Source organism: Copadichromis virginalis, linkage group LG8 (assembly GCF_057382275.1).
Source record: "Copadichromis virginalis isolate Kocher_CV1m ecotype Utaka linkage group LG8, C_Virginalis_male_GT1.1, whole genome shotgun sequence".
Lineage (NCBI taxonomy): Eukaryota > Metazoa > Chordata > Actinopteri > Cichliformes > Cichlidae > Copadichromis > Copadichromis virginalis.
Window position 1 is genome coordinate 22,941,498 of NC_140625.1, and position 27,324 is coordinate 22,968,821.

At 43.3% G+C, this 27,324-nt stretch overlaps 2 protein-coding genes across 3 annotated transcripts; both read right to left on the reverse strand.

Annotated features, from left to right (window-relative positions):
- Window positions 1–1,943: 1,943 nt before the first annotated feature.
- ldb3b (LIM domain binding 3b) lies at window positions 1,944–17,314 on the reverse strand. Of its 2 annotated transcripts, XM_085466599.1 has the most exons (10): window positions 17,300–17,314; window positions 16,757–17,079; window positions 13,383–13,534; window positions 12,839–12,914; window positions 9,182–9,204; window positions 7,024–7,221; window positions 6,358–6,381; window positions 4,191–4,357; window positions 3,993–4,029; window positions 1,944–2,569 (listed from the first exon to the last, which is right to left on the reverse strand). In XM_085466599.1, the coding sequence occupies exons 2-10, from the start codon at window positions 16,850–16,852 to the stop codon at window positions 2,473–2,475; spliced, it is 870 nt and encodes a 289-aa protein (XP_085322725.1). In that variant the 5' UTR covers window positions 16,853–17,079; window positions 17,300–17,314; the 3' UTR covers window positions 1,944–2,472. The 2 variants fall into 2 exon arrangements, with proteins under 2 accessions (XP_085322725.1, XP_085322726.1); XM_085466600.1 differs by lacking the exons at window positions 6,358–6,381; window positions 17,300–17,314.
- A 2,987-nt stretch (window positions 17,315–20,301) lies between these two features.
- LOC146703401 (uncharacterized) lies at window positions 20,302–27,324 on the reverse strand. Its single transcript, XM_085466601.1, has one exon. The coding sequence runs from the start codon at window positions 26,804–26,806 to the stop codon at window positions 21,194–21,196; it is 5,613 nt and encodes a 1,870-aa protein (XP_085322727.1). The 5' UTR covers window positions 26,807–27,324; the 3' UTR covers window positions 20,302–21,193.

Genomic DNA, 27,324 nt, shown 5'->3' on the forward strand with positions numbered 1-27,324 from the left:
GTTAGTCAAAGGTTTAATGAAGATACTAGGCTACATTGGTTGGTTTGCGGTAGTGTAATAAAGAATACACTGATTCACTGTATTGGACTAGTGCAGAAGAGGCTGTGGTATTCATGTAAGGCTGTAGGAAGGGTAGCAGACATCGATTTCTAATAAAGGTGATGATGCACACTAGATTCAATCACTGAATTCTACTTTATATTGTGCATTTGTTGGATATCAGCTTGTAAAACATCTGCAAATCAACGAAAAGTAATCAATATCAGAGTCATGTGACTTATCTACAGGTTATTCCTCACCAGCTAAATCCCACTTTACACAAGCTCCATTTTTTTTTCAAAAAACAAAACAAAACAGTTGTTTGATATTAAAATGTTGGCAAGTAGGAAAATAATTATATTCACTGTATAATACTAGATAAAGGAAGGGATGAAGCTAGAACACCGTGATCCATGAAGCGCTGTTTTGCTGTTGCAGAGGCGGAGGGTCCCTCCTTCAGGTCTTTGACTGCCCTCTGGTGTTCACAGGACTCATCGCATCATGACGCAGCATTATGGCAGTGATGGGGGGTTATTTAGACTTCAGCTGTTAAGTCATGAGATGTATGATCATCAGTCACTGATGCTGTTTGCAAATCTTTTGTAGCCAAGTCCAAGTCAACATGCACGACTATGAACGATAAACTGTTTACCTGAAAAGAGCCTTGCTGGTAGCCCCCCTTCATGCAGTTCCCCTCTGCTCTGCAGAAGTTTTCTTTCTAGAAATTGAATTTTTGGTTCTGTATTTTAATATTTTTTGTTGTGGCCTCACTGGTCAAGTCCATGTTTGGTGTGTCAGTTTTCACCAGAAAGTGCAGAAACATTAGGTAGCTGGTTGGGGAGCGAATAGCAGAAAAACACAGCCAAATATCTTTGTCATGTGTTGGTGAAGAAACAGAACTAAACAAAGAGTTAATATTGTTAACCCCTGGATGCTAACTCACTGCCACAGTATACACTGCTAAAAAATTTGAAAGGGGGATTTTAGAGTACAGCATCCAGCCAATCAATCTGGTCAGTTAAGTAGCAGAGGGAGTTGTTTTTGCTGCTTTGGTATCAATGAAATTAAAAACAGGTGCACAAGAGAGGCAACAATGACACAACCCCCGAAGACAGAAATGATTTTACAGATGGAGGTCACTGATATTTTTTCCCACCTCATGTTTCCCGTTTTTTCATTAGCTTTGCATTTGGCTGTTCTCGGTGTCACTACTGGAAGTATAAGGCAATAGCTGGACCCTACAGAGGTTGCACAACTACTCCAACTCCTCCAGGAGATGCAATTGCCAAAAGGTTTGTTGTGGGTATCAAGATGAACTCTCTGGACCCAATATCAGACACTACGCTGGTGCAGTGGGTCCTGGGTTCCTCCTGGTGCACGACAATGCCCAGGCTCTGGAAGGAGAAACCCCAGGAAACCTGTCATCCCATTAGGAGCTGTCACTGTTATGCATGCATATAAGCACATGGGGGCCATACAAACTACTGAGCACCATTTTTTCCATTTTTCCATTGAGATCTGATATGTTTTCAGTGTTTTATTAATTTGTTTTGAGAAGTGAATGTTAGAAAATAAGAAAAAGTTTAATGGCGTTGCCTTAAAATAAAAGCTGAAGATTGTGGCTCCACATGCTGTGTTCATATCTAAGGCTTTGTCAGCCCTGTTATCACAGCTGTGCCAGTGCCAGCGGTGCCACAAGCAAATAAACAATCATCTTATTATCCTGTCAAAAGCTGTTAGATGCTCTTTTGTTTTTGGTTTAGTTTTTATCCTGGTTTGCAAAGTCAAAGACTGCTTCTGCTTTTCCATCAGGAACAGAAATGACAGGAAACACGATTGATGAACGTCTCAATCATAGCACCACACCATGTTTCCAGCGGTTTACAGCAGTTCATTCAGCCGTATTGTTTTAAGAAAACATTTATTCACATTCATATCAGTGCATTTGTTTTTTTACATACTGTATTGGTGCATTTAGATACATCTCTATGTGTGCTGCCTCACAAACATGCACATAGTGTTAAAATTCATATGTTTGTTTACGTACTGGTGCATAAAAGAAACATAATTTCTGCATTTTCACTTGAATACTTCATTTTTTGTACAATTTCCCTTTCACATAAGAGAGACAGAACCCAAACAAAAAGGAAACAAGGAAAGAAAAACCCAAATGCTAGATCAGGTTTTAGCAGCTGACAGATATATTTGACATTTAACATTTAGCATTCTTACACTAACATTTAGTATCTTTCATCAAACTAATCTGGGCTACAATACTATGTCACATTCCCGAGCACTTTGCTCCTCCTCTTGCTCCTTATCTCTCTCCATAATTTATCTCTTTTTCCTCCTTTTGTCCATGTCGTCCTTTACATGTTCTCCTCCTCCCCCCTCTCTCTCTTTCTCTTTCCCTTTGTTTTCACCTTCTCCTCTTTATTCCTGGACATTAAGGATCTGTGCAGACAGTCCATGATGCCAGTTCTTCAGCTTGGCAAAGCGGGGCCCTTTGACCTCCGACTCAAACTTCTCTCTGATGGTAGGGAAAACAATATGTGTGTGCGTGGGGAAAGAAATTAAATAAATAACACTTTTTAGTTTACGGTTAGGTGCATGCATATTTGGAGAGTGACACACTTCTTTATAATTTTTCATCTGTACATCATCAAAGTGTATTACAGAAGAAAAAGCCAGTTTTAAACATAGTGCACCACTTTTCCAAGTGGATTCCAGAGAACTGAGGAAAAAAGTATTTTTCTGTTTTCGTGATTTCCTTCCTCTTTGGAGGTAAAAGAGACCACCCAAACATGAGATATCACTGGAAATGCCAGAATGTCCTCTATTGAGCACATTGAGACTTAGTAGGGTCGCTCAAATAAGTCAAAGGATACAGATTAAAAACAAATGTCCATTACAGAGGACAAAAATGAATAGGCTGGGTCTCAGGAGGATATTGTTTCGATCACTGTCAGGTTTCCATGCTATCAAACTCAATGGCAACATCCTTGCTCTAGTCCAATCATCTTCTTGCCCACTTTCTCTGAGCCAATCAGCCTGCACTCTGTCCCACTCTTGTCACTCAGAGCTTCATTTAAACACCGGTGACGATGAAGATGAAGATGGAGGCTTAGACTCCAGGGGGTCCTATCCTAATTCCTATCACTGGGAGTCATCAGAGTCTAATCGTCAAATAGATTAATTGTATTCTGTATCTTGGTGTCTCTCCTTTCTGAAATAAACTGATGATAGTAAAGTGTTTCTTTAGAGGTTGTCAAAAAACAACTCTCAAGACGTACAAGATTAACTTGCACAAAAATGATGGAAGGAGAAGAGTATGAAGAAGGAAAAGAGCAAGTCATGATCTAAAGCATGCCAGCGTACTGAAGCATGGGCGTATATAGCTGCCAGCCAGTGGAGCTGGTTTACTAGTATTTATTGCTGATACGTTCCTAATAGAAGCAGCTGAGCTCTCTGCTCAGATTCAACCAAGTGCTGCAAAACTAATCTGACAGTGCAAATGAATAATTAGCTGAGGCAAAATTCAAAAGATGATGTTCTAGTGTCAAAATAGGTTATTAGATATAAAAGTTAAGTCAAAGAGACCCTTAAAGCAGAAGGAAAGCTGGCTGCAGTAAAGGCCTGGCAGAGCAGGGTTTCAAGCAGGGATCCAAGCATTAGAAACAATCCTTCCATTAAAAGTTATGTTGGTTTGTCCAGTTACTTTTGAGCATATGAAAGTGGATTGCTATGTATAAAAATGGCTGCAATAAACAGTTAATGCAATACCTTTCTTAAACCCTTTTAATTAAAGTTGAAGTATCCACTTCAGTTCAGCTTAAGACAAGGTAGCTGATGCCAGTTGATGTAATTTTTCAATTTTGCTAAAGTATCTGAACCTCTCTAATGTCTCCAACTGTCAGTAGACTGGTCACGCACCATTAAAAGACCACTCTTACCTTGACTTCTGCAGGGCTTCCTCATCTGGGTCTTGCACTGCATTGACAGACATAAACAAGAGCATTTAGTAAGATCTCTCAATGAGATGATAACTAATTGAGGATTTGGAAGGAGAAGTATCGGGCACATTCAGGGAGAGGGTATGAAATCATAAAGGATGAAAGGACAAGAAGATAAGGTGGAGTCAGTGTACTGACGGAATTCGGTGCCAGTGATGTGGGCCAGAATCCTGAAGCTTTTAGACTGCAGGTTGGCAGCGCGGCGAGCCCAGTCAGTCATGTCCAGGGGCTCTCCTGGCCTGATCACTGCCTGGTACACTGGAGATGCACAATCTACCACAGGCTCCTTGATGGGCAGAACACCACTGCAGGACAAAGAGTTCAGTTAGACGTCATCGGAACAATGATGGATGTTAAGGCCCAACCTTTAAAAGCTGAAACTAGATCATGTATTAAGTGCCCATGATACACTACCACCTAACGATATTAGAGTAGTAGAATATTTGTACACCAAAAACAAATATTGGAACAAAAAGTAAAATTGCCTAAAGCATCACTCTTTTAATTCAGTGTTGTGAAGAATTATTTGCATCCTTCCTAATTTCTTAGTTTTTACATTTAGTTTTGACATATTTCAAATTATTAAACAAATTTTAATACTAGACAAAACCCAAATAAATACAAAATACAGTTATATATCCAAACCTACCAGGCCCTGTGTGAAAAACTAATTGCCCTTTGTTAAATCATCAATTAGTGGTAAAGTTGTGAAACTTTTGCCTGCCAAACATACAACAAGAGTGAATGATGACTCATCCAAGGGGTCATAGAAGAACCCAGAACAACATCTAAAGAACTGCAAGCCTCACGTGTCACAGTTCAGGTCAGTGTTCATGGTTCAACAACAACAAAAAAGAGACTGGAAAAAAAATGGCATCTATGGGAGACTTCCAAGGAGAAAATAACAGGTGACAAAAAAAGAACACAAAAGCTTTCTGCACATTTGTTAAAAAAAACATCTTAATGATGCCCAAGACATTTGGGAAAACAATATATGGTCTGATGAGCCAAAACGTAAAGTTTTTGCAAGATTTAAGTTCCATTACAGCATTTCATAAAAAGAAAATCATGTCAACAGTCAAGCACAGTGGTGGTAGTGTGATGGTCTAGGGCTGATTTGCTGCTTCAGGACCTGGATGACTTGCTGCAACTGATGGAACCATGAACTCTGTTCTCTATGAAAAATCCTAAAGGAGAATATCTGGCCGTCAATTTGGACCCTTAAGCTCAAACGGACTTGGGCTGCAGCAGAACAATGATCCGAAAAACACCAGCAAGTCCATCTCTGAATGGCACAAAAAACCCAAATCAAGGTTGCAGTGACCTGAAAAACTTTGGCATGATCTTAAACAGGCTATTCATGCTAATAATAATACAAAAAAACCCTTCAAAGTTATCAAAAAAAACTTGATTGCAGTTCTTTCTGCCAAGGGTTTTGCATCATTTCATGTTATCTTTGTCTAGCATTAAAATTTCTGTGATTATCTAAAACATTTTAGTCTGACAAATATGAAAAAGATGAAGATATCTGGAAGGGGGCAAAGACGTTTTCACAGCACTGTATGCATATTTGTATGTGTCTATAATTCTTTGCTTTTTAGGAGTCTCTAATCTCAGTGTGTAACAGACCTGAAACTGGAAAGACCTGCTGAAATCTGCAGTATTAACACCCACTGAAAACCCACTGAATATTGAATTTTATACAATCATGGGCATTTTTTACATTAAGGTTAATTATTACATTTTTATAGTTTATGTGTTAATCCATCATATTCAATTCTGTTCTGTTGATCTATAGTTTTACCTTAAGTGCCTGTATTTACTGTCTTGTAGTCTTCATGACAGTAAATACTCAGGAGCATGTACACAGCAGTTAGTAAGTGATTCAGTAGATGTTTTAAAAACCTGTGATACTCAGAACATTCCCATGCCATAAAACTGCATCAGATGAAATCCCATCAGGTTCCCGAAGCTGTGATGATACTGGCTCCTTTTTTCAGAGTATGACTCTAAACTCGACTTGCACTCTCACACTAAGGCCAAAGTACCCACGGTACTTCCTCACACATAACCATGACAACCTCATGGTTAGTGTGCATCAAACACTTTGATGTGATGTTTCAGACAAACACATAAAAACATAAATTCTGTATACAGGAGGCTGGAGGATTTTCAGACATTTTTCAGTCGGGCATTAGTTTATGAGACACATGGCACAATGCGCAAGCTATTATGAAGTCGTGAGACGAGAGGAGACGCACGGATGAGGAGAGGCGAGACGGAAAAGCAGCTCTGCTGTACTTACGCCAAGGGGGAGCCTGCCTCTTCACTTCATGTCACAACCAGGAAGGAAGGATGGGGAGGGATGGGTGGAGGACAGCGCGGGTGTGGTTGGTTGGTTGGATGGAATGAGCAGAGGAAAGTGGGTGAAGGCACGGAGGAGTACTCGGCATGGACATAGACAACAAGGAAAAGCCCGGGCATACACTACACCACTATAGACACCCTATTTGTAGCAGCGTAGGCTTAACGTATGCTCAGAAGCTCCACCTTATTTGGAGCTTTTCAGGCAAAAGTTAAAAGGTCAGTTTCATCAACCACTGCTGTTTTATCAGACACATTGGCATCTCATAGTGGCAGTGATGCTGTGACCTACTGCGTTATGGCAACAGTAAAATGGGATTCTCATTCATAACTCACAAGTTGACTTGCAAACTACTTTTTGGTGTGTCATTTACACACAGAGGCATATTTTAAACCAATCTGACAATCAAAGTAGATTTTAGTGCCTTAATATAACCAGCAAGTGAAGATTGAGTGAATGAATATGGGGATTTTTGTCATTTGAGTAACTGACCCTTTAATTTCTAAACACGTGGCTTTGTTCAGTCAGTGTGATGTCATCAAATGGTGAGTGCAAAAGAGGTATAAAACACCTGGGGGCGGGATTGGTTTAGTTGTGTGTCCTCACCTGTCGTGTCCCTTTGCCTGTGACTGCCCTGCGATAGCGTCCATGATGGCGTCCTGTGAGTACATGCTGATTGGTGTGTTGTACTGAGCGTGAACGATAGTGGCTTTTCCTCCTGGACCCTTCACTTCAATGGGCTTGTGGGTGGACAGGGCTGAGTCTTTCAAAGCAATGGGGTTGAAGCTGGGGGTGTACTCCACACTGTCAGAGCAGGTGGAAAGGGTGAAAGGTCAGTGGGTAAAAGAAGAAGGTTTCAGGTGTGGGGTGAAGGGTTTAAACATGAGGCGTTAACAGACGGGGATATGAGGGGAACGAAAAGGCAAGGTCAAGGTGTAGTCATGCAATCGGCAGAAAGGGGGGGCTGTTGTACCGCTGTAGTGGTTAGCAAATATTCACAACTCTGTACTGTAGCTGTGTCCCAGATCCAAAACATGGAAAAATGTGTGATTCCAGACTGGATTCGAGCCCCAGATCTTCTTGCTGTGGGGAAGCAGTGCTAACCACTGCACCACCATGCCACATATGTTGACTTACACCATCAAAGTTTGGGATTGTCTACAAACATCACTTAAAAGTTCACAATTTATTAACAGTATTTAAGTGCCCATAGACATAGAGACAACCTAACAGCTCTTTCACTTTTAATGCTGAAGCCACAATGAAGTATATTTTAAAATAATCTAGTTGACACAGGGAGCATTGCATCCTGCTGTCACTGTTTGGAAGGGACATTAGCTGCTGCATATGTCATATGCTAACTTCTTACAGTGCAATCCAGCTGAAGTCAGAATTTCCAAGTTCAGAAATGGAACTTTCACCTGGAACTCTGCCTTAAAATCGGATTTCAAACTTGGAAAGTTGGAGCAACCCCACCATCTCGACTGAAACTATTCTAGATGGCAGCAGCGAATGTAAACAGTAAAACTTTTCATCTGTATTGTTGCATATTTGTGACTTGCTAATAAATAAGCCACAGACAGATCACTGACCGGGCTCTATCGATTATGGGCTGCGGTGGCTTTTAAGTGCTTGTCACACATGACAGGCTTTACCTAAGGAGCAAAAAAATAAATAAATAAATAAATAAAATAGTGTTTCTTGATTTTCCAAGTTGAAAATGCTCAAATCGGGAATCACGTTGTTCCAAGCTACAACACCCAACTTTAGAGGGGAACTAAACACAGCATTATTCGTGTACTATGTGCGGCAAATGTTCAGATCCTACTGGATAAATATTCAATACCAGTGAATTAATATTTCTAATATTTGTGGAATTGGGACACAGCATGTCAACAGAAACTAAAAGGTCTTTGACATCATCTCTTGAACATTTCTAAACTCTTAGCTTTTACTTGACAAACAAACAAGTCCAAAGAAAACCAAACATGCTAATGTTTCAGGCACCCAGCAGGCCAAACTGACAGGTCATCACTGGCATGTTTAAAATGATGCACTCAGTTATACTGATATAGGCATAGTACTGCAAATACATAACATATCTGTTATGAATTTCACACACAGTAAAACTGATTAAAAGGACCAGCAGAAGTGGAAATGCAGGTAAATGTCTCAGTACATTATGAGTTCAGTGCTGATGCTGGAATGCCGGCAGCCTTAAACAATTTCCTTTGGGATCAATAAACTTAATGAAATGAAATGAAAATGAAATAATTATTTAAGGGAGAAATAAAATTGTGTCAGCGCTAAAATTTACAGTCTGTTTTGGTTTCTTTGTCTCAAAATGTAAGTAACGTTGGAACTCGTCTCTTGGCTACAATGTAATCTTGGCAGGCATGTTACATTTTTATGATAAAGTAAATGGCAACAGAGCTGTCAGATAAACAAAGTGAAGAACGATGCACAGTCATTTCTTGTGACATGGAGAAAAGTAGAGATTCTGGCCAAAGTCACCAAAGTAATGTGGTAGTCTGCCATTTTCCACTTCTGGGGACCAGATGATTTTAACATGACTTGAATTTTTAGCTTGTGAACGCCACGCTCAGTGCAGCCCAACAGCTACAAGGAAGCTTTAGTTCAACCACAAACACACAAATCCCACAACCTCACACCAAAGTTACGAGTGGATGATCGAAAATTGCTAATACTGCTGCGCTTCACTTCATGCACATGAAATGCTGTAAAAATAAATTAAGGTACTGACTTTGCAGCTGTGTTTGCAATAACCTGAAACACACCAGAGGAACCGACACACAAAGAGAGACAAATAGACAAAAGGAGGGAATGTGGTGAATCACTACAGGTATTTTTTGTGGATAACAATAGCTCTATGTGCGTTGCAGGAAACCATCTGGCTACAGTGCTCATGTGTAATCCCATGTACTGGTCAAAATAGCAGCCTTTTTCCCATCACTGGGATATTTCCCTGCTACCCCTGAAACCTCAGGAGTGACTGACAGGAGCAGAAGTGTTTCAGTCACATGACACAGGACGACAGGGATGTAGACACATTTAGCGCAGAACAGACAAAAATATACACAACCACACAAAACAGAACGCAAACCACCCGCTCAACTTATGTCAGAACAGCAGACATTACAGATAGATGAACACAGGCTGGCACAGACAAGTTACTGCAGATTTCTAACCCTGCATATGGAAATATTTATGTTGGTTTCACTTTAGCTTTTGGCAAGAATCTGTCTCATGTATAAAAGGTTACACCCTGGGCTCTTAAAACCTGCTAAAACAGGAGTTTGTAAAGTTTCACACAAATTCACCTTCATAAATCTGCATCCATTTCACTCTTATTCTCAGGGTTACTTGGAACAAATGGTGGTTTTCAGTGTTGTTTCATTTTAATATGGGCACAAGACAAGGCTAATGATATGGCAATAGTTCAGTCTGTCCATCCATCCATGCATCTAGCTTATAAACCGCTAATAGACTGGGGCCTATCCCAGACACAGTTATATAGTTTTATTAAATTTTCACCTACTGCAGAGGTCAGTTTGAATGTGCTTTGAGTTTGTGAGTATTTGTGAGTTCTGTTGCTGTTTTCAAAATAAACTGAGAGGACAAACAGAGTGCCTGATAGTTTTAATGAGCTACACATAGTGCAGCATAACCAATATCGTGTGAGATTTTAAGCCTGAATGATTTCAATCTTCAGAGAGACTGACTTCCTCTTATGCGAGGAATCATTGCCAACTTCATATTGTCAGTGTAAATGTGTTCAATTCCACAGTGGTGAGACACATAAATGTTTGTCTCTACAGTACATGGATGTGTTCAGGGTACAGTAAAGTGAAACATATCACGTATGAGGCATCTCCCTATAGACGGGGTGTCCTTTCTCAGGTTTGGCCTTCAGGGGATTCAGGATGATGGTGTGTAACCAGAGCGGAACATTCCATAACTGCGTACAACAGCTGCTCGTCCTCTCCGAGTGTGTGTGTGTGTGTGTGTGTGTGTCCGCATGTACTCAGTGAGGTGGGGCTGCTGGCATGACGCTGCCGTCATCATCCTGTGCTATGCATGGAGCACGTTTTTCTGACACCTGACTTCCCATTGGCTGTTACTGTAAGGGCTCAGCAGAGGGGAAACAGATTAGGGGGAGACTGATACGTGGCTGTGATATGTCAGAGGCCAAACACGTTACACCCTTAATTAAACTCTACACGTATTCCATGACTGAGACTTCACGCAAACACATGCCATCCTTCTGAGAAGAGACCGCTCAACAGCGGCCATAATTCAACTCCCACCAGACTCCAGGTATGGGAACTTCCAGATCAAATATGCAACATGAATATGACTTTACGGACACCAAAAAAGAAGAATAAGAAAGAAATGGAGCCAACCTGAGCTTTGTTAGGTGGAAATATGAGTTGAAGAAAGTGCTGTTTTTCTGGTATCTGTTTAGAAAGTATATATAAGAATGTGCAGAATGTGTTATATTATGTTTTGTCCAAAAAATATATTATGTAGCCCAATAATGCACTGTGAACACAGAAGAAAAATTATTATTATAGTGGCATTTTCCCTCGACGTTGGAACTAATTTTGAGTCAATCCCTTGGTTTTCTGTGGAGCTGAAAATCACCCTCTATAAGGATGTCTTTCATTACATGAATATCAACTCTAAAATTTACTATAGTGGGGCCCTACAGTTATATTCTCAAAACTGATAAATTTAGAAAGAGAAAAGCACAATGCTGAAATAAATGGCCACTATTACGCTGAATAATTCAGTGATAACAGCACAATACAGCAGAAAAGATTAGTCAGTTACAGGTTATTAAATATGTGATCCACTGAAAAACATTGTTGCTATTTTAGGGGTGAAAAACCAAAACAGTTTTACAAATTCTGACTTTAATTTTTAATGAATGTTTCTGCATTTTTCCCTTAGAATTGTTTAATCAAAATAAATGTTATTGGTTTGTTTTCTGAATCTAAACACACAGATAGCCAGAAGGCGAAAACAAAGATAAAAAAGCAACAAAAAACAACAAAATTAATACCTAATTATTTAGATCTATTGAATAAAAAAACAAACAGAATCTGACACCTTTTGTTTTTTGGTTTTTTGAATGAGCTCAGAGAACCGTAAGTCAGCACCTGTACAGCGGGTTTGTTTTTGCTATACCTGCAGAGCTTTTACCTTCGCATCAGCGACACTCACAAAAACAGCATGTCTCTGCTTCAAACAAGAATAAAACCTTTGTTGTGGGCTTTCATTCCCATGTGTGCAGTAAGAGGGATGCATTCCCCAGATGATAAAATCTTCAAAAAACCAACTTGGGGAGCCGAAACAGCAAAAAGACTTCTTTGGTGACGATGTTGCTGATGGCAGCATCATTTCACTGGCTTTATGTTTTCATCTTGAAGAGTCAGTTTTTGTTCTGAGATATTTAAATGTAGTACTGAGGGAATGTGACCTTTAGTAAAGAGGCTCCAAATATCCTCAAATGATCCTGCGCTCCTCCCGTTCTGTTACCTGGATGCAGGCCAGGTGCATTTGTATGCACGCTCCTAAAATAGTGCCACGTGTGAGAGGTTATGCGTACTGGAATAGCAGTGGAAAGTTCTGAGTATATTTTCTGTTAATCTTTGGTTAAATGAGGGAGGTGTGGCTTCATTCCTTGGGTGAGCTCTGTTTGGCTCCCCCCCCCCCCCCAGATTAGTTATCTTCTTCTCTCCGTATTATTTAACCGGTGGTTAAAGTGTGCTAACCTACCCCAGCGATGAAACTCTTCTGGCCGATGCTGATCCCTCGCCTATTTTGCCCTGCATATCAATCATATCTCTGAGAGTTTCGGGGGAGTAAAGGCCTATTGGGGAATTGTACTGCCCCCGTTGGCTTGGTGGAGATCTTGAAGCTGGGAAGAGATTTCTTTTGCAGGGTTTTTTGTCCAGGAGGATTCCACAAGACTCTTGATCCTTCTTTTGAACTTCTCCTGCAAAATGTTCCTCTTGTAATGCCTTAAAAATGGGAGAATGTCAAGATAGATGGATATATAGAGATGAAAAATGAATCTTTTAAATTAAACCAAAGCTAGCAGCTTGTTTAGCAGTTGTTCTGTTGGTGTTTTGCTTTTCTTTTGCTGACCTCTGACCTCCCTGTAGTGATTCCCCTTCAGTTGCACTGTGAATATTTTACACTAGAGGGCAGCAGGTCACTGCCTGATGGCACCATTATAAAATAGTTAATCATATTCTTACAAACACGTATAAGACGAGGATACGGAACACATTTACCAACACACAGGATTTAACAGACAACATATATGATATTCAGTAGGTCTGCGTGTGTCATTTAGGTATGTTTTTTTATGATAGAGCGGCTGTGTTTATACCTTCTGGTGAGGGATGACTGGCATAGGTGAGTCCATCCTTGGAGTTGCCGTGGGAACTGGGGCCGGGCGTCTTGATCTGTAGATTATACAGCAAAAAAATAAAAAATTCTGTTCAGGGAGAAAACGTCAGATGTGTTTTCCTCATGTCACTTTTTTGGTGTTAGAGCTGCAGAATCAGCCAGTTTTTCATATGCATAACTAGAAGTTGGAAAAATCTCATGTGCTCACCTTTAGTCTAAATGGAAACTGTGTAGGCGGATTGAAGAGACTCTCATAAAATTAAACTGATTTGAACTGAGTGTGTACATAGAGGGATTTCGCGGAATCACAGCTAGTTACAGAGCCAATCCCGGATCTGTTAGTTTACTCAAGTGTGAAGTGGAACCTTAATTTTCTGAAGTATCACTTTCATCACTTTGTCCTCCTCCTTAAACGCCCAAATTGACAAGGCAAATCCAACTCAAGTACCTTAAAAGTTTCTTCTTCATCACCTACTTTAGTTTGTGGGGGTGGGTGTTAAGATATAAGTGTGCTGCTTGTTTACTTCTGCATTGAGAGGTTGAGTTTGATGGTGGCAGACTTGATCTTGTTCTGGGCCTCCAGGTGCGTCATCCCCTCGGTGCTGACCCCATCAATAGCTGAGATGATGTCACCCTGGGTCAAGCTGCCTCCCGCTGCCTTGCTGCCCGGAGTTATCTAAGGAAAGGGTCAAGAGAGCAGGTCACGCTAGAGCCACTGATACACCTTCCTCAGAAAACTGACAAACATATGCAGTTACACTTAGTACAAATTGACCTGCATTTAAGAAAGTTACAAACACAAGATACGATTCAAACAGTTTGTTCATCTGCCTGCTAATGTTGGCCTTAAACCGCCCAGCCGACGTGTTACTTCCGCTTCCACTGTAGCTGCTCTTTTCACTCAGTTATTAATGCTGTGTGTGTGTAGCGGCACAGTAAATAAGCCTTAAAGTTAGTGGAGAGAAAAGCCGATGAAGCAAACTAAAGTAATCCTTCAGCTCTGGAGATGAGTTATGTTAACTGACAGAGCGTAACCAACTGTTATCTACGAGTCTAATGAGTGTCAACAGCAGAGAAAAAACAGTGAAATAAAAGCAGCAACATTTCAGAGCCACAAAGCGTGCAGAATACTTTTATTCCTGACACTGAACTTATTTCATTGACATGTCTCATGTCGGTTAGAGAACACAGAACAAGAGAGAAAGAGAAGAAGGTCCTTAACAGAGGGATGGGAAGATTTTCTTGAATTTGAATGACAAGAAAAAAGATTTTATTCTTCAGATTATGTAAAGCATTACATCACTTTTCTTTGTCACTTTCAGTTATCCTTCATGTATGACCTTCAACGCAGTATTCCTACTTCTAGCTGTGCAACAAAGCCTCGTTTTAGCTGTTAAACTACACAGAGAGGAGGTTTAAGTGAGCTCAGCGGTCTGGGTTATACAGTATTGGGTCTAGGCTTACAGGCAACTCGTTAAAGAGTTGAAAATAAGCGATGCTCCTGATGCCAGTGATTGACCCCTGTGAGCCCCCTCTCTATCTCTCACACACACACACACACACACACACACACACACACACACACACACACACACACACCTACTACTGACATTCATGCAAAACTTCTTTGATTGTTCTTTTTTTCTGTTTATTTTAATCATAGCCTCTACAAACTCACTAAAAAGCATTTTTTCCCCCCAAGATTTGATCACATTATCATTGGTCTGCTGTGTCTTTTCACACTGTTGTCATGTCTTTATTTCCTCTTTACGTCTGCTTTGTCTGCTTTAGTGTTTCCATTTCAGTCTTTGTGTGTGCGTGTGTGCAAGAGGCCAGAAAAGCAAGGTGAAGGAGAAGTAATATTTCTGCTGCCTCAGTTCAGCGAAGCGCACGACACCACCCAAACAATTCATCACGCATGTTTTCCTTAGATATAACACGTTCATCCTTCAAAATAAGAGTCTTTAAAATGAACGATGAATAATTCATGTGGAAAAAAATGTTACTTGCAGGTTTTATACAGCATGCCAGACTGCACTGAATCAATTAGCTGGACAAATATTAGGCATAATGTTGCTATTGTTAGGTTATTTTTTCCACATGCACTAACGAGAGATGCTTTCATGGTGAGAGATGTTTTCACTCCTTTAGAAATATGTCAGTCTCAAGAGAGCATGCACATAGACCAGAGTGGTGTGGGTGAAACTCTGAGAGAGTCAAGTTTTTAAAACAATTTCAGCTATGGCAAGCACAATGAGAACATTTTAACATCAATATATTTAATTAATAACAATAGATATATAAATAAATATCACTCTTAGTGGCAAGTGCTTTGGCTTGGATAACAAGAAGTAAGGAAATCCAATGTCTTCATTCCTCTTTCCTTTTATTAGTTCTTGGCAAAAGTCCGAAATCCAAACCTCTGCAGTGTTACGTCAAACTGTAATGTCACCCTGAGCTGACATGTCAAGCTGCAGTGTTTTATGTTAACTTGTCAGGACCAATCACAGGTAACCTGAACAAATCCAATGATACAATCTTACCCTGGACACAGATCAAAGCTCCCCTCGCCTGCCTAAGACGGGGATCAGAAGACAATGAAGTAACAGATGTCTGGATCAATATAACAGAGCCTGATTACCAGCTGAGCATCAATCAGGCCTGAGGAATGAAGGGCTCGAGGTGGGAGGGGAGCAGAGATTACTCTCAGGCAAGCATCCACCTCATTCCTACTTTTCTCTGTTATTTCCTAAATCGACCCCCTGCCCATCTGTTTCTCCACAGGAGCAGCTCCAAACGAGGAAACTGAAACTGACCACGAGAAAGCTTACTAAAGGTAACACAAGCTGCCGTTAGCTTCCTCGCAATGCTCGCTGCTTTCCTGTCCCATTCCCAACCATCCATCCACCTCTCCCCTAAAGCTATTTAAAGGGAATGCTGTAAATACACCCCCAGTGGTGCCTGCCAGAGAATCAGAAAGGGAGAAAGTCTCTCTGCTGAACACTAAGTGGTTATAGTCTTTCCTTCCTTTTAACTTGAATTTTAGATTTTGCTTTGTTTTTTTTAAGAAAATTATGCTTGTTATAAGTTCTTATAAAACTTTTTTAACTTTTATTTTAAATAATTTAGTAACAGTTTTGACAGTTAAAATAACTTCAATAGTCACTTGCTTAACTAATGACTTGGATGAGGAAAAAAGTGATTAATCAAGATGAAATGTAGGTATTCTTGAAAATTAGCTGAAGTGTGCCAGCAGCACTCAGCGTTAAGTCAGGCAGCAGTGAAACTATTCCCATCTTTCCACTGCTGCTGTTCTCGAAGTCTCCATGGAGGTTACATCGGAGGCTCCCTACCATCACTGCTTACAGCAACATTACATAACCAAAGCACACACACAAACCACACCTGCTCACACAGATATACAGTATGCGCGTACACAAACACAAGCTAGATGTCAAATATAGTCAGAGCAGGAAAAAATAATCTAATCTGCGCTGCGTAATAAAAGATTTTTAGGCTTTTTAGGTTACATTTAAGGGTTTAAGGGCACTTTATTAAACAGTTGAAGAATGTGCTGTGTGATTGGTTTTCTGCTGACACAACAACAAATAAATAAAAAGATGCTTACTAAGTTATCCAAGCAGGGAAAGGTTACAGAGGTTTTGTTTGAGGGTGTTAATCATTTGCTTACAGTATTGTGAACTGTGTATTTTGTCTTTTATCACCACTGAATTATTCAATTTGCTTTAAGCCAGCCAATCAGTGCACACAGTCTGAGATGTCTGAAGTTTTGGTTTCCCTTTCCAAGCTAATTACAGGCTGTCTCGTTAGTGTCACATTTCTCATTACTTTCTCTTTATGTTGCACAACAAATCTGTGAGGGTCGCTCTGTCCTTACCCTGGAGATGGTGAGGGGCATGTTGAAGTCTTTTCCTCCCTGTAGTCTGAAGCCCCACGGAGCAGGGCCATTCAGAGTCACTGTGTATGTACTCATCTTCGGCTAAATGTCAACACTCCTCCTGCAAACAACTCCTGCTGGCTGCGCGGTTTCCCCTCCTGTGTGCTGTGCCCTTGTTCTCCGTCCTACCCCTGCTATCCTTTTGTCCCGCTCGGTGCCTCGGTGGTTGCTCTTACCTCCCTTGGCCCTGGCTTCACAACCCTTCTGCTCCCAGCTCTCAGGACAAACACCCTGGGGTGGGTGGGTCAGGTGCTATGGAACCACTGAGATACACAAATGGAGACACACACACACGCATATGTTTGTGCACACAGACACACACGTGCAGATAGGTACACACACAGAAGAGTCGGGCTGAGCTACTGCAGAAAACAGTAAAGTCTGACTTCTTACCCCGAAATCAAAAAATATCAATAACACTCAAATGCAAAGTGGCAAAAATGAACATTTAAATTAGTATTAATGTGGAGAAGAGTTTCTTGCCTGTAGGGTTGCTGAGGGTGAGGGACAGACAGCCTAAGAATAGCTGAGAGAGCCAGAGACACAGGGGCCCTGGCCCGTATAAGGCCTGTAACACGAAGCCCCAGAATGCTTCACTGCCGATTCATATCGCCAATATAGACCCCTCTTACTGCAACACATTCTCTCTCTCTTTCTGCCTCTCTTTGGCTCTCTCTCTCTCAGTGCTATGAGTACATGCCGCTTGCACTCTATTGTCTGTAATCAGTGTCTGTGGGCTGATGTCATTTGCCTTTCAGGCTCTCAGTCTTTCATTTTGTTTGAGAGAGGAAACAACAAATTACCAAAGGCCAATTTTCTAGCAACACACCAACCCAGTTGATTAAGTTGCCGACACTCTCTGTGTGTGTGTGTTTGTGTGTGTGTGATACAAAGCAATTTAATTCACAACCAAACACAAACAACAGACGTAGGCATTGTTAAATAGGTCGTGACAGACTGCATGTTTTTCTAATTTCACATACCACATCCCATTATTTTTGTGAATCAGTTCTGAGTCACACACCTTCAAACTGGCAGGGTTTTTGCAGTGGTGTGAGACTAAACACCTGGTTTCATGTGCATGTGGTGTGGAAAAACAGCAATAAGTGAAGTTGAGCCAGCCTGGCCAATCTACTCCTCGAGGCAGTGCTCAGCAGTGATTATGGATTCACCTTGATGATACTCGCACAAATCTGTCAAACATTTTTGACACCACTTGATTAAATCATATTTCTTAGTCATGTATGTGGCGTGGTCACATACTGGGCCTCTCTGATAGAATTAGAGCACAATCACGCCTGGTTTTAATCTATCCCAGACACCTGTCCAAAAAAGAGAAATAAGATATTTGAAAACAGCTGAAGGTTTTGGGCTCACATTCAGTTCCAGGGAAGAGTTTTCAGTCAGCGATCTTTTATTCCTATACTGCCACCAGTATACGGTGGTCAGAGGGCCTAACTCTGGCGGGCGGTCTGGTGCCTATACCTGGTATAGGCACCAGACCACCCACAACCCTGATAAGGACAAGCAGAAGAGTATGCATGCATGGATGGATGGATGTCCTCAATGGGCATGGAAGAGACACTAGAGTTTAAGTATACTTATCTCAGAATAAAACTCAATATACTGGCTTTTGCAGCATTTATATAAAAAAATTAAAGTGACCTGAACACACACTTTTTTTCTGGAGGGGTTCTCACTGCCCGCTGTTGTTATAAATGTATTTTTATTCATTGTGTTTTTAGAGTACTTTACACCAAAAGTGTTTTTATACTGTTGTGAAGTGTTGTTGGCTGTGCAGTGTGTCTTAAATGCCGCTGGAGAACGTTCTTGTATTTGGAATGGGTGAATGGGATTGGCTAGTTTGTCATGCAAATGTGTGCGCATTTATGTATTCTATTATTTTCTTGATGTGCATGAGCTGTAAATACACTTGTTACTGTATAATTAGGGCTTATCTACAGTGTGATGAATCCTATGCATGTGTCAGCAATGAAAAACAAACTGACTAAGAATGTCTCAGAGGAGTGTGAAACACACACTCACATGAGTGTGAACACTTTTCGGAAATTACTTTCCTGCAATGAATAACAAGCATGATCACATAGCAAAGATGTCATTGAAGCTCATTTGTTCTGTTTGTTTCTCATACCACTTATGCACAACAGCTTACAGACACACATTGAAGGGCACCATTAAGAGACACCTGAGAGATCCGACACACAAGAAATTCTGGGCAAACTGGACAAAATTAAGTCTTTAAGTGGAGTTAAAATGAACAACACAGAGGCTGTATACCAGACGGGATGAGCAGGCTCTGTTTACTAATCAGAGATCCTTCAATATGTCCAGAAAATGATGGAGATTTTCTGTCAGTCTGTTGTGGTGAGTGCAGTTTACTTTGCTGCAATCTGCTGGGAGAACAGCATTGGAGCTGATGATGCCAACAGACTTAATAAACTGATCAGGATTAGCAGTGATTGGCTGGACAGTGGACACTTTTGAAGCTGCGGTGCAGAAGAGGTCACGGAACAAACTGTTGTCCATCATGCATAATCTTGACCACCCACTGCACCACCTAGTGGACAGGCAACAGAGCACCTTTATTACACCACTTCCTGTTCTGGTAACTGTCCACAGGGAGATCTCCGGAACTCTTTTAACCCACATTTAATCATTAATTTCCGTTAACATAAGAATTTCACAAATATATGATATATAAAGTATCCATCATCATCATTGTCATCTTATGTTGACTTAAGTAATGTGTTTAAAGACAACTGAAATTAAACTGAAAAAAGACTAACATGGGCACATGGGCATATTAATGCATGTGAAATACCTTTAATATCTTACAAACGTTTTGCCTTTTGAGACCAAGTTTTTAAAACTGAATAAAACCATCTGACGCTTGGAGATTTAACAAACTGAACAAAATCACTTCAGCACTTGGTAATGGCAATTTTTAAGAGCATATGGTTTACTATAAGAGTTAAGACATACTAAGTTTAAAGATCACAAAACCAACCTTCCAGAATTTAGCGAGATCTTTTATTTAGAAAAATAAATAAAAACAACACAAAACATTTTATACAAAGAAAACAAATTTACCTTCACTTCATCAAAGCAGATTTTAAAGTCAACATATTTATAATATTTACATTTTTCATGTCATAATATTTCAAATATGTATTTTTTTTAATACATTCATTAACAGATACTACAAGACAAATGAGCAATAATGAAAACAGATTTTAAAAAGTCTTGCATTTTTAGCTAAGATTTGAATCCGCAATACATTATTTGACAGAAATGACATCAAGAGTTAGATTTTATGCTGAGGCATGAAGAAAAAGGTTTTTACAATCATAGTCAATGATGCAGCAACCTGAGGACTCTCAAAAGGAACTGGACACGTATGGAGGTGGACAAACAGTGTTGTATTTGTGAGATAACGGTACTAAACTAAAGTGAACTAAACATGTGTTAACCATTCCTCGCCGTCAGTCCCCTGACCGTGGTCGGGAGACACGAGGGGAGATGCTTCCTCCAGGGCCGAAGTTTGTCCTCCTTCGGGGTTAACTCCCTTCACTTTTGTGGAGTAGTGAGGCAGACAGAAATCAGCCGAGGCACCGGAGAGTACTGAAGAGATGAGGCTTTAATAACAGTACTGCACACTTTGGAAACACACTGCATAGCCTGTAGCCCGTTAGAACGCTGCTCCCGGTCGCCCTCTACCCATGACACACTCTCTCACTCTCTTTTTCCTCTTTCGCTCCCAGCGTTTCCTTCACGCGCATGCTCACACACACATTACATACACTCCTTACTGCACCCAGTCACACACAAGACAGCAATTCCTGCAACACTACCCCCACTCTGGATGGCAATTAAACAATAATTCCACTCCAGCATTGTAATGCATAAAACTGGTACACAATCCCCTTTACCACTTGGAGCCCACAGGAGATAAAAGTGTTAGCCATTACCGCTTATAAGGTGAGGTATAGTATCAACGAGTGCACTTCAGTGACAAAGAGGTTGGCTCAAGTAAGGTGTACATACATGTGCAAAATAAAGCATTTCAAGTGCTGTTAAGTAGAAAAGAAATTACACAATTGTAACTATTACATGGCGACCGGGAATAACCAACTTATCCTAGCATCTAGGAAGGCACAAATACAAATGGATAAGTGCATGTAGATAACCCCGTAGGTCCTTCAGATACTTTTTAAAAAAAATGTAAACACTGGAACAATGAAAAAAAAATATAACTCTTTTAAACCATTGTAGCTAACAGTATAGGAGGCTGAAACGATTTAAACTTGAACCGAATCTTCAGTCCTACTTGGAACTGTCCATGGTAGGTAAACCAAGTTAAGTGATCCACACTCCATACCGGTCTGGAGCTCTGCGCCGACGAGTTGGTCGCTGAAACTGCTGGCCCGGGTGGTCTGGCTCACCCACCACACCCCCACCATTCTCATGGTCTACATGGGAAGGGGACGATGGGACAACCACAACCAGAGCGGGATCAGCTGCAACTGAGACAGAAGGCTGAGAGGAGCTGGGGCCATTGCCAGTTGCAGTAGAGAACAGACTGTGCAGACCCAGATCACGGTCTGCTGGGTCATCTTCTAAAGCTGGTGGTGGGACCTCTGTAGGGGACCACTGATGAGCCTGATCAAGGACCCAGGTATTGTCCAGTGGCTCGCGGCAGCGATAATGCTTTAGCTGGTCATGGTGGACAACTTTCACTTTAGACCTTGGGTTCTTCTGGATCCGATAAACTAGGTCATCCAATTGTCCCAGGACAAAGAATGGTCCTTCATACGATGGGAGGAACTTTCTGACCTTGTTCTTGACGTGACGTGTTCCTTTGATGAGATACCACACAGGATCTCCAGTCTTATACTGTGTGTGGCAACAGTTCTTGTCATATTGCCTTTTTGCGCGCTTGACTGACTCACCCAGGGCTTCCCTGGCGATGAGGTGGGCCAGCTCCAGCCGCTCACGCATTTGCTGCACATACTCTGGAACTGAGGGTTGGTTGCCTGGATCAGGAGGTAGACCTGCGACAAGGTCCACTGGCTCACTCAGTTCTCGGCCAAACATCATGAAGTTCGGGGTGAAACCTGTAGCACTGTGTTTGGTCGCCCTGTAGGCCATAACAGCGTACGGGATCATCAGGTCCCAGTCCCAATGACAACGCTCTGCTGTGGAGGCCAGGATCTTCTGGAGAGTGGCATTGAAACGTTCAACCTGGCCATCTGACTGGGGTCGGAATGGCGTTGTATGAGTCTTATCTATGCCAAACAAACTGCACACCCCTTGGAACACATCAGATTCAAAATTGCGTCCCTGATCACTGTGTAGTGCTTGAGGTATCCCGTAGCGGCACACCCACTCAGACGCAACGACCTCGGCAACGGTTGCAGCCCGTTCATCTGGGATAGGAAAGGCTTCAGTCCACTTTGTAAAGTAGTCTTGTATCACAAGCACATATCGGTTTCTGCGCTCTGTCTCATTCAGTGGTCCCATAATGTCCAGCGCAACGCGCTCCATTGGGGCTCCTACCCGGACAGTTCCCATCGGAGCTTGCGGTGTCTTCTGGGGTCGGGCCCTGGATGCACAGCTGGTACAAGTACGGCACCAAAGAGCGACGTCTTCCCTCATGTGATACCAATAGAATCGGGTTCGTAGTCTGGCCACAGTCCTCTCGACACCAAAATGTCCACCCACTGGCCCTTCGTGCATCTGGCCCATCACTTCTGGTTGTAGCTTACGTGGCAGTACGATTTGGGGATAGAACTGGGTCTCGTCAAGGCAGTAGAAGCGACGGACCAGAACTCCATCTCTGAAGTAGAGCCGTTTCCATTGAGCCCAGTATGTCTTAGTTGCTGGGCTGCATGGTGAAACAATAGTCCATGGGGGGCGCTCACTGCTGGCCTCCATCCAGGCGCGTATGGGTGCAATGTCTGCATCAGCGTCCTGGGCTTGGCTCAGCTCCCCCATGGTCCAACCATGAAACAGAGAAGCAGTATCAAGGGTTTTAGCCACATATACTTTCTCAGTCAGCTTTACAGTGTGTGTATTAGTGGACATGTTCTGGTGTGATATGTCTGTTCTAGTGTGAATTGTCTGTTCTGAGATGTCTGTGTTGATAGGAGTGTTTTGACATAAAATGTCTGACTTTGTAAGAGCAGTTTGGTCTAAAGTCTTTGTTTCTGGTGTGGTGGTGTTATGACTTACCCCCACTAGACACACCGCTGTAGTAGCCGGTTGTCCCTCCACCCTCACCGGACTCAGCAACAGGGAGCTGGTGTCAGAGTCCAACTCGCATTGAACTGCCTGATGACTGGTCCCCCCGAGATGCTTGGGGGGGTCCTGCACTCTGCATGGACAAGACTGGCGACAGGGTCTTCTGGAGAGGCTATCAGCATTGGTGTGCACTCGACCTGGACGGTGGATGATCTCAAAGTTGTACTCGGCAAGCTTCTCGAGCCATCGAGCTAATTGTCCCTCTGGCTCTTTCATTTTTGTTAGCCACCGTAGACTGCTGTGGTCTGTGCGCACTTTGAAAGGCCGTCCAAGGAGATACTGGCGAAAGTGGGACGTGAAATCCACGACGGCTAGTAGTTCACGTCGTGTGGTGCAGTAGTTTTGTTCAGTTCTTGATAGCTTACGACTGCCATATGCCAGCACACGTTCCACGCCCTGTTGCATCTGTGACAGCACCGCGCCGATGCCAGTGTCGCTGGCATCAGTGTCTAGTGTCATTTCTCCATGGTCAAGTGGATAGCCAAGAACAGGGGCAGAGGTGAGTCGACACTTCAGCTTGTCGAAAGCTGCTTGGTGCTCAGCATGCCACTGAAAATGTGCATTCTTCTTGGTCAGGTTGTGCAGGGGTTCGGCTATAGAGGCAAAATCTTTCACAAACCGGCGGTAATATGAGGCCAGGCCGACGAAGCGTCTGACCTCCTGGATGGACGTAGGTGTGGGCCACATCTGAACCTTTTGAACTTTGCTGGGGTCGGTAGCCACACCATGCTCGGATACCACATGGCCAAGATAAGCAACTTCGCGGCGAAAGAGGCAGCATTTGGCAGGTTTCAGTTTCAAGTTAGCTTGTTGAAGTCTATAGAATACCTGGCCAAGCCGTTGCAGCATCCCCGACACGTCCTTAGCCAGCACGATGATGTCGTCCAAGTAGACCAGGCAGGTCTCCCACTGCATGCCAGCCAGGACGCGGTCCATCAGCCGCTGGAACGTTGCCGGGGCATTGCATAGTCCAAATGGCATGACGTTCCACTCAAAGAGGCCTGTCCTAGTGCAGAAAGCGGCGGCCCTGCGTGCTCTAGGCGTCAGCTCAACCTGCCAGTAGCCAGATGCGAGGTCTAATGTGCTGAACCATCTGGCAGTTGAGAGTGTGTCCAGCGTGTCCTGGATGCGGGGCAGTGGGTAGGCGTCTGTTATGGTGCGGTCGTTGAGAGCCCTGTAGTCAATGCAGAGACGGTATGTCCCATCTTTCTTACGCACCATAACGATGGGCGAGGCCCAGCTGCTGCAGCTGCGTTGGGCGAGACCGCTCTGTAGACTGTCGTAGATCTGCTGATCAGCATTTTGCTGCTTTTCCCCTGCCATTCTTCGTGGATTTTGTTTGACTGGGGCACCAGGACGGGTTATGATGTCATGCTGCACAAGGCTGGTTCGGCCCAGGTCAGCAGGCCCTGTAGAAAACACATGTCCATAAGTGCAAAGCAAGCGTTTCAGTTGGAGCTGTTCATAGTCATTGAGGTCTGTGGAGCTCTGGGCATAGAGCTCCTGCAGGTGCAGAGGAACCACAGGAGGGCTGGTCAGAGAGTCTGCAGCTGGGGAGACCATGGAGGGTTCCACGGCCTCAGCTGGCTGGAGGAGCCCGGCAATGGATCCCGCCTTAATTGTTACTGCTTTATTGCCAATGTTAAAAAGGCGAAGTGGGACAGCTTTAGAAGGCTGTGCGTTGACTAGGACTCTGGCGATAAGTACTTTGTGCTTCTCAACAAAACCTTTGGTGGGACTAAGCATCATGTCACCTCGAGCTGCTGCACCAGGATGCACGTTGCCTTTCACCATATACTCTTGCCCCGGTTCCACCACCACAGTTCTAGCTATTCTCACTGCGTGTGACTTTGTACTGGCTTCGGTTTGGTAGTAGAGCACCTCTTCACCGAAAAGGATGATGCGGCGTTTGCCAAAATCAAGACGTGCTTCAGCTTGAGTGAGGAAGGGATGCCCAAGCAGCACCTCATTTCCTGCTATATCTGCCACCAAGAAATCAACATCCACCTGTCGATTGTTGATATTGACAGGTATCTGGGCTTCACCTAGCACCGGCACGTCCCCAGGTCCCACACCAAGCAAGGTCTCAACAACTGAGGGCTGTAGTGGTGGTCTCACGTCTGGGTGGATGGAGTTGTAGTAGGGCAGCGGCAGCACGCTCCTCCGGGCTCCACTGTCCAAAACAGCACATACCTCCACTTCGTAGAGGCGCATGGGGATACTCATTTCTTGGCTTTGGCACTTAAGGTGGAGCACAGTGGGTTTTGGGCTGTCCCAAGGGCTACTGTTCAATGTTAAGGCCTTGGTGGTTTTGTGAGGGGAAGGGCACTGCTTTTGGACATGGCCCCAACCTTGACAGTTATGGCAGCGAACCCCACTCCTTTTAAAATTTCTGTGATTGTTCGGTGTTGTCGAGGGTGTGTGTGGGAAAAAACGATTCGGTGAGGGGCTAGCTGCAGGTGCATGCTCAGCAACAGTCTCATCTCTGTCTTTTTCTCTGACGACGGCAGCTCGGGGCCGGCGTTCAGCTGCGTTACGGGCTCCTTGCTGCATGGCACTGGTTACATAAGATGCAGCCCTTTTAGTGGTTTCGTGTCGGTGGGCTATTTCGTATGCGCAGGCAAGTGTGGCTGGGTGCCTCTCTAGCAACTTCTGTACTATTTCTGCATCACCCAGCCCATTAGTGAAAACTTCAACAGCTATAGAGTCTTGTTCAATCTCTGCTCTATTACCATATGCAACAGCCACTTTCCCATAAATGTCATCTCTGAAAACATGAAGGGCCTCACCAGGTTTACGCACTCGCTGCCTCAGTTCTACAGCAACAGCAGCTGCATGGTCAGAAGAAGGGCCATATGCAGTTTCCAGTTCGTCCACCAGGCGGCGGTAATCCCATTTGGATGAGCGGGGATTTCTGTGGATAATGGCCCCTGCTGCTCCAACTAGGCAGAATTTAAGCTGAGTTGTCATTGTTTTTTCTGACCAATAGTTGGCTTCAGCGCAGCTCTCAAACCTGTGCAGAAATTCCTTCCACGGTGTGGTGCCGTCATATTGGCCCGGACGTAGGGTGGGGACTCTCTCTCTAGTGTCACCGTCCTCTTCACTGTCAGATAGGGGCTGACGGGGCACACAGCGGGTCTTGCCTGGTTTCGAGCGGGGTTTATGCTGTGCAGTGATTTCCCCATAGCTAATGGCTTCATTAAGGCTACTGGAAGGCATACATTGCATGGGTGTATTTAACATTGCGTTAAACTGAGCCGGTGTGCTGTGTACAAAACTGTCCATGTGAGCGGAGGAAAATGGGTTTGAGTCTGGATAGTGGATTTTCATTTGGGGAGTAGGAGCTGGATAATAGTTCATGCTGCTGCCTGTGTTTCTCTCACGGCCGTAGCTGCGGCATTCAGCATCAACGAAGGGATTCGTGCGGGAAAACTGCGGCCGGGCAGGACCATCGGGCGGCGCGAATACACACTCTCCATTAGCGTGTGTGTTAGCACAACTTTCGGCACACAGGAATGGGTTCATATGTTCACATTTAGTCACAGCTCTGTCTCTGTTAGCTTCCCTAATGCTCGCGGCACCCTCGGAGACACTGGTCAGCGATATGAACGGGTTGGAGTAATTGGTCTCAAGTCCGTACTTTTCACGAGAATGGCGAGCAGCGGCCATCGCGAGTTAGCTTAGCTGCGGGCTAATACACTTGTAATTACAGTCACTCGGCTTTATCGTTAGCCGCTTTAGCCTGTCGGTTTTTCTCTGTGCTCACCACTTCTTTAACAACGTGAGAGGGTCCCTTCGTGGTCGCCAGTGTTAACCATTCCTCGCCGTCAGTCCCCTGACCGTGGTCGGGAGACACGAGGGGAGATGCTTCCTCCAGGGCCGAAGTTTGTCCTCCTTCGGGGTTAACTCCCTTCACTTTTGTGGAGTAGTGAGGCAGACAGAAATCAGCCGAGGCACCGGAGAGTACTGAAGAGATGAGGCTTTAATAACAGTACTGCACACTTTGGAAACACACTGCATAGCCTGTAGCCCGTTAGAACGCTGCTCCCGGTCGCCCTCTACCCATGACACACTCTCTCACTCTCTTTTTCCTCTTTCGCTCCCAGCGTTTCCTTCACGCGCATGCTCACACACACATTACATACACTCCTTACTGCACCCAGTCACACACAAGACAGCAATTCCTG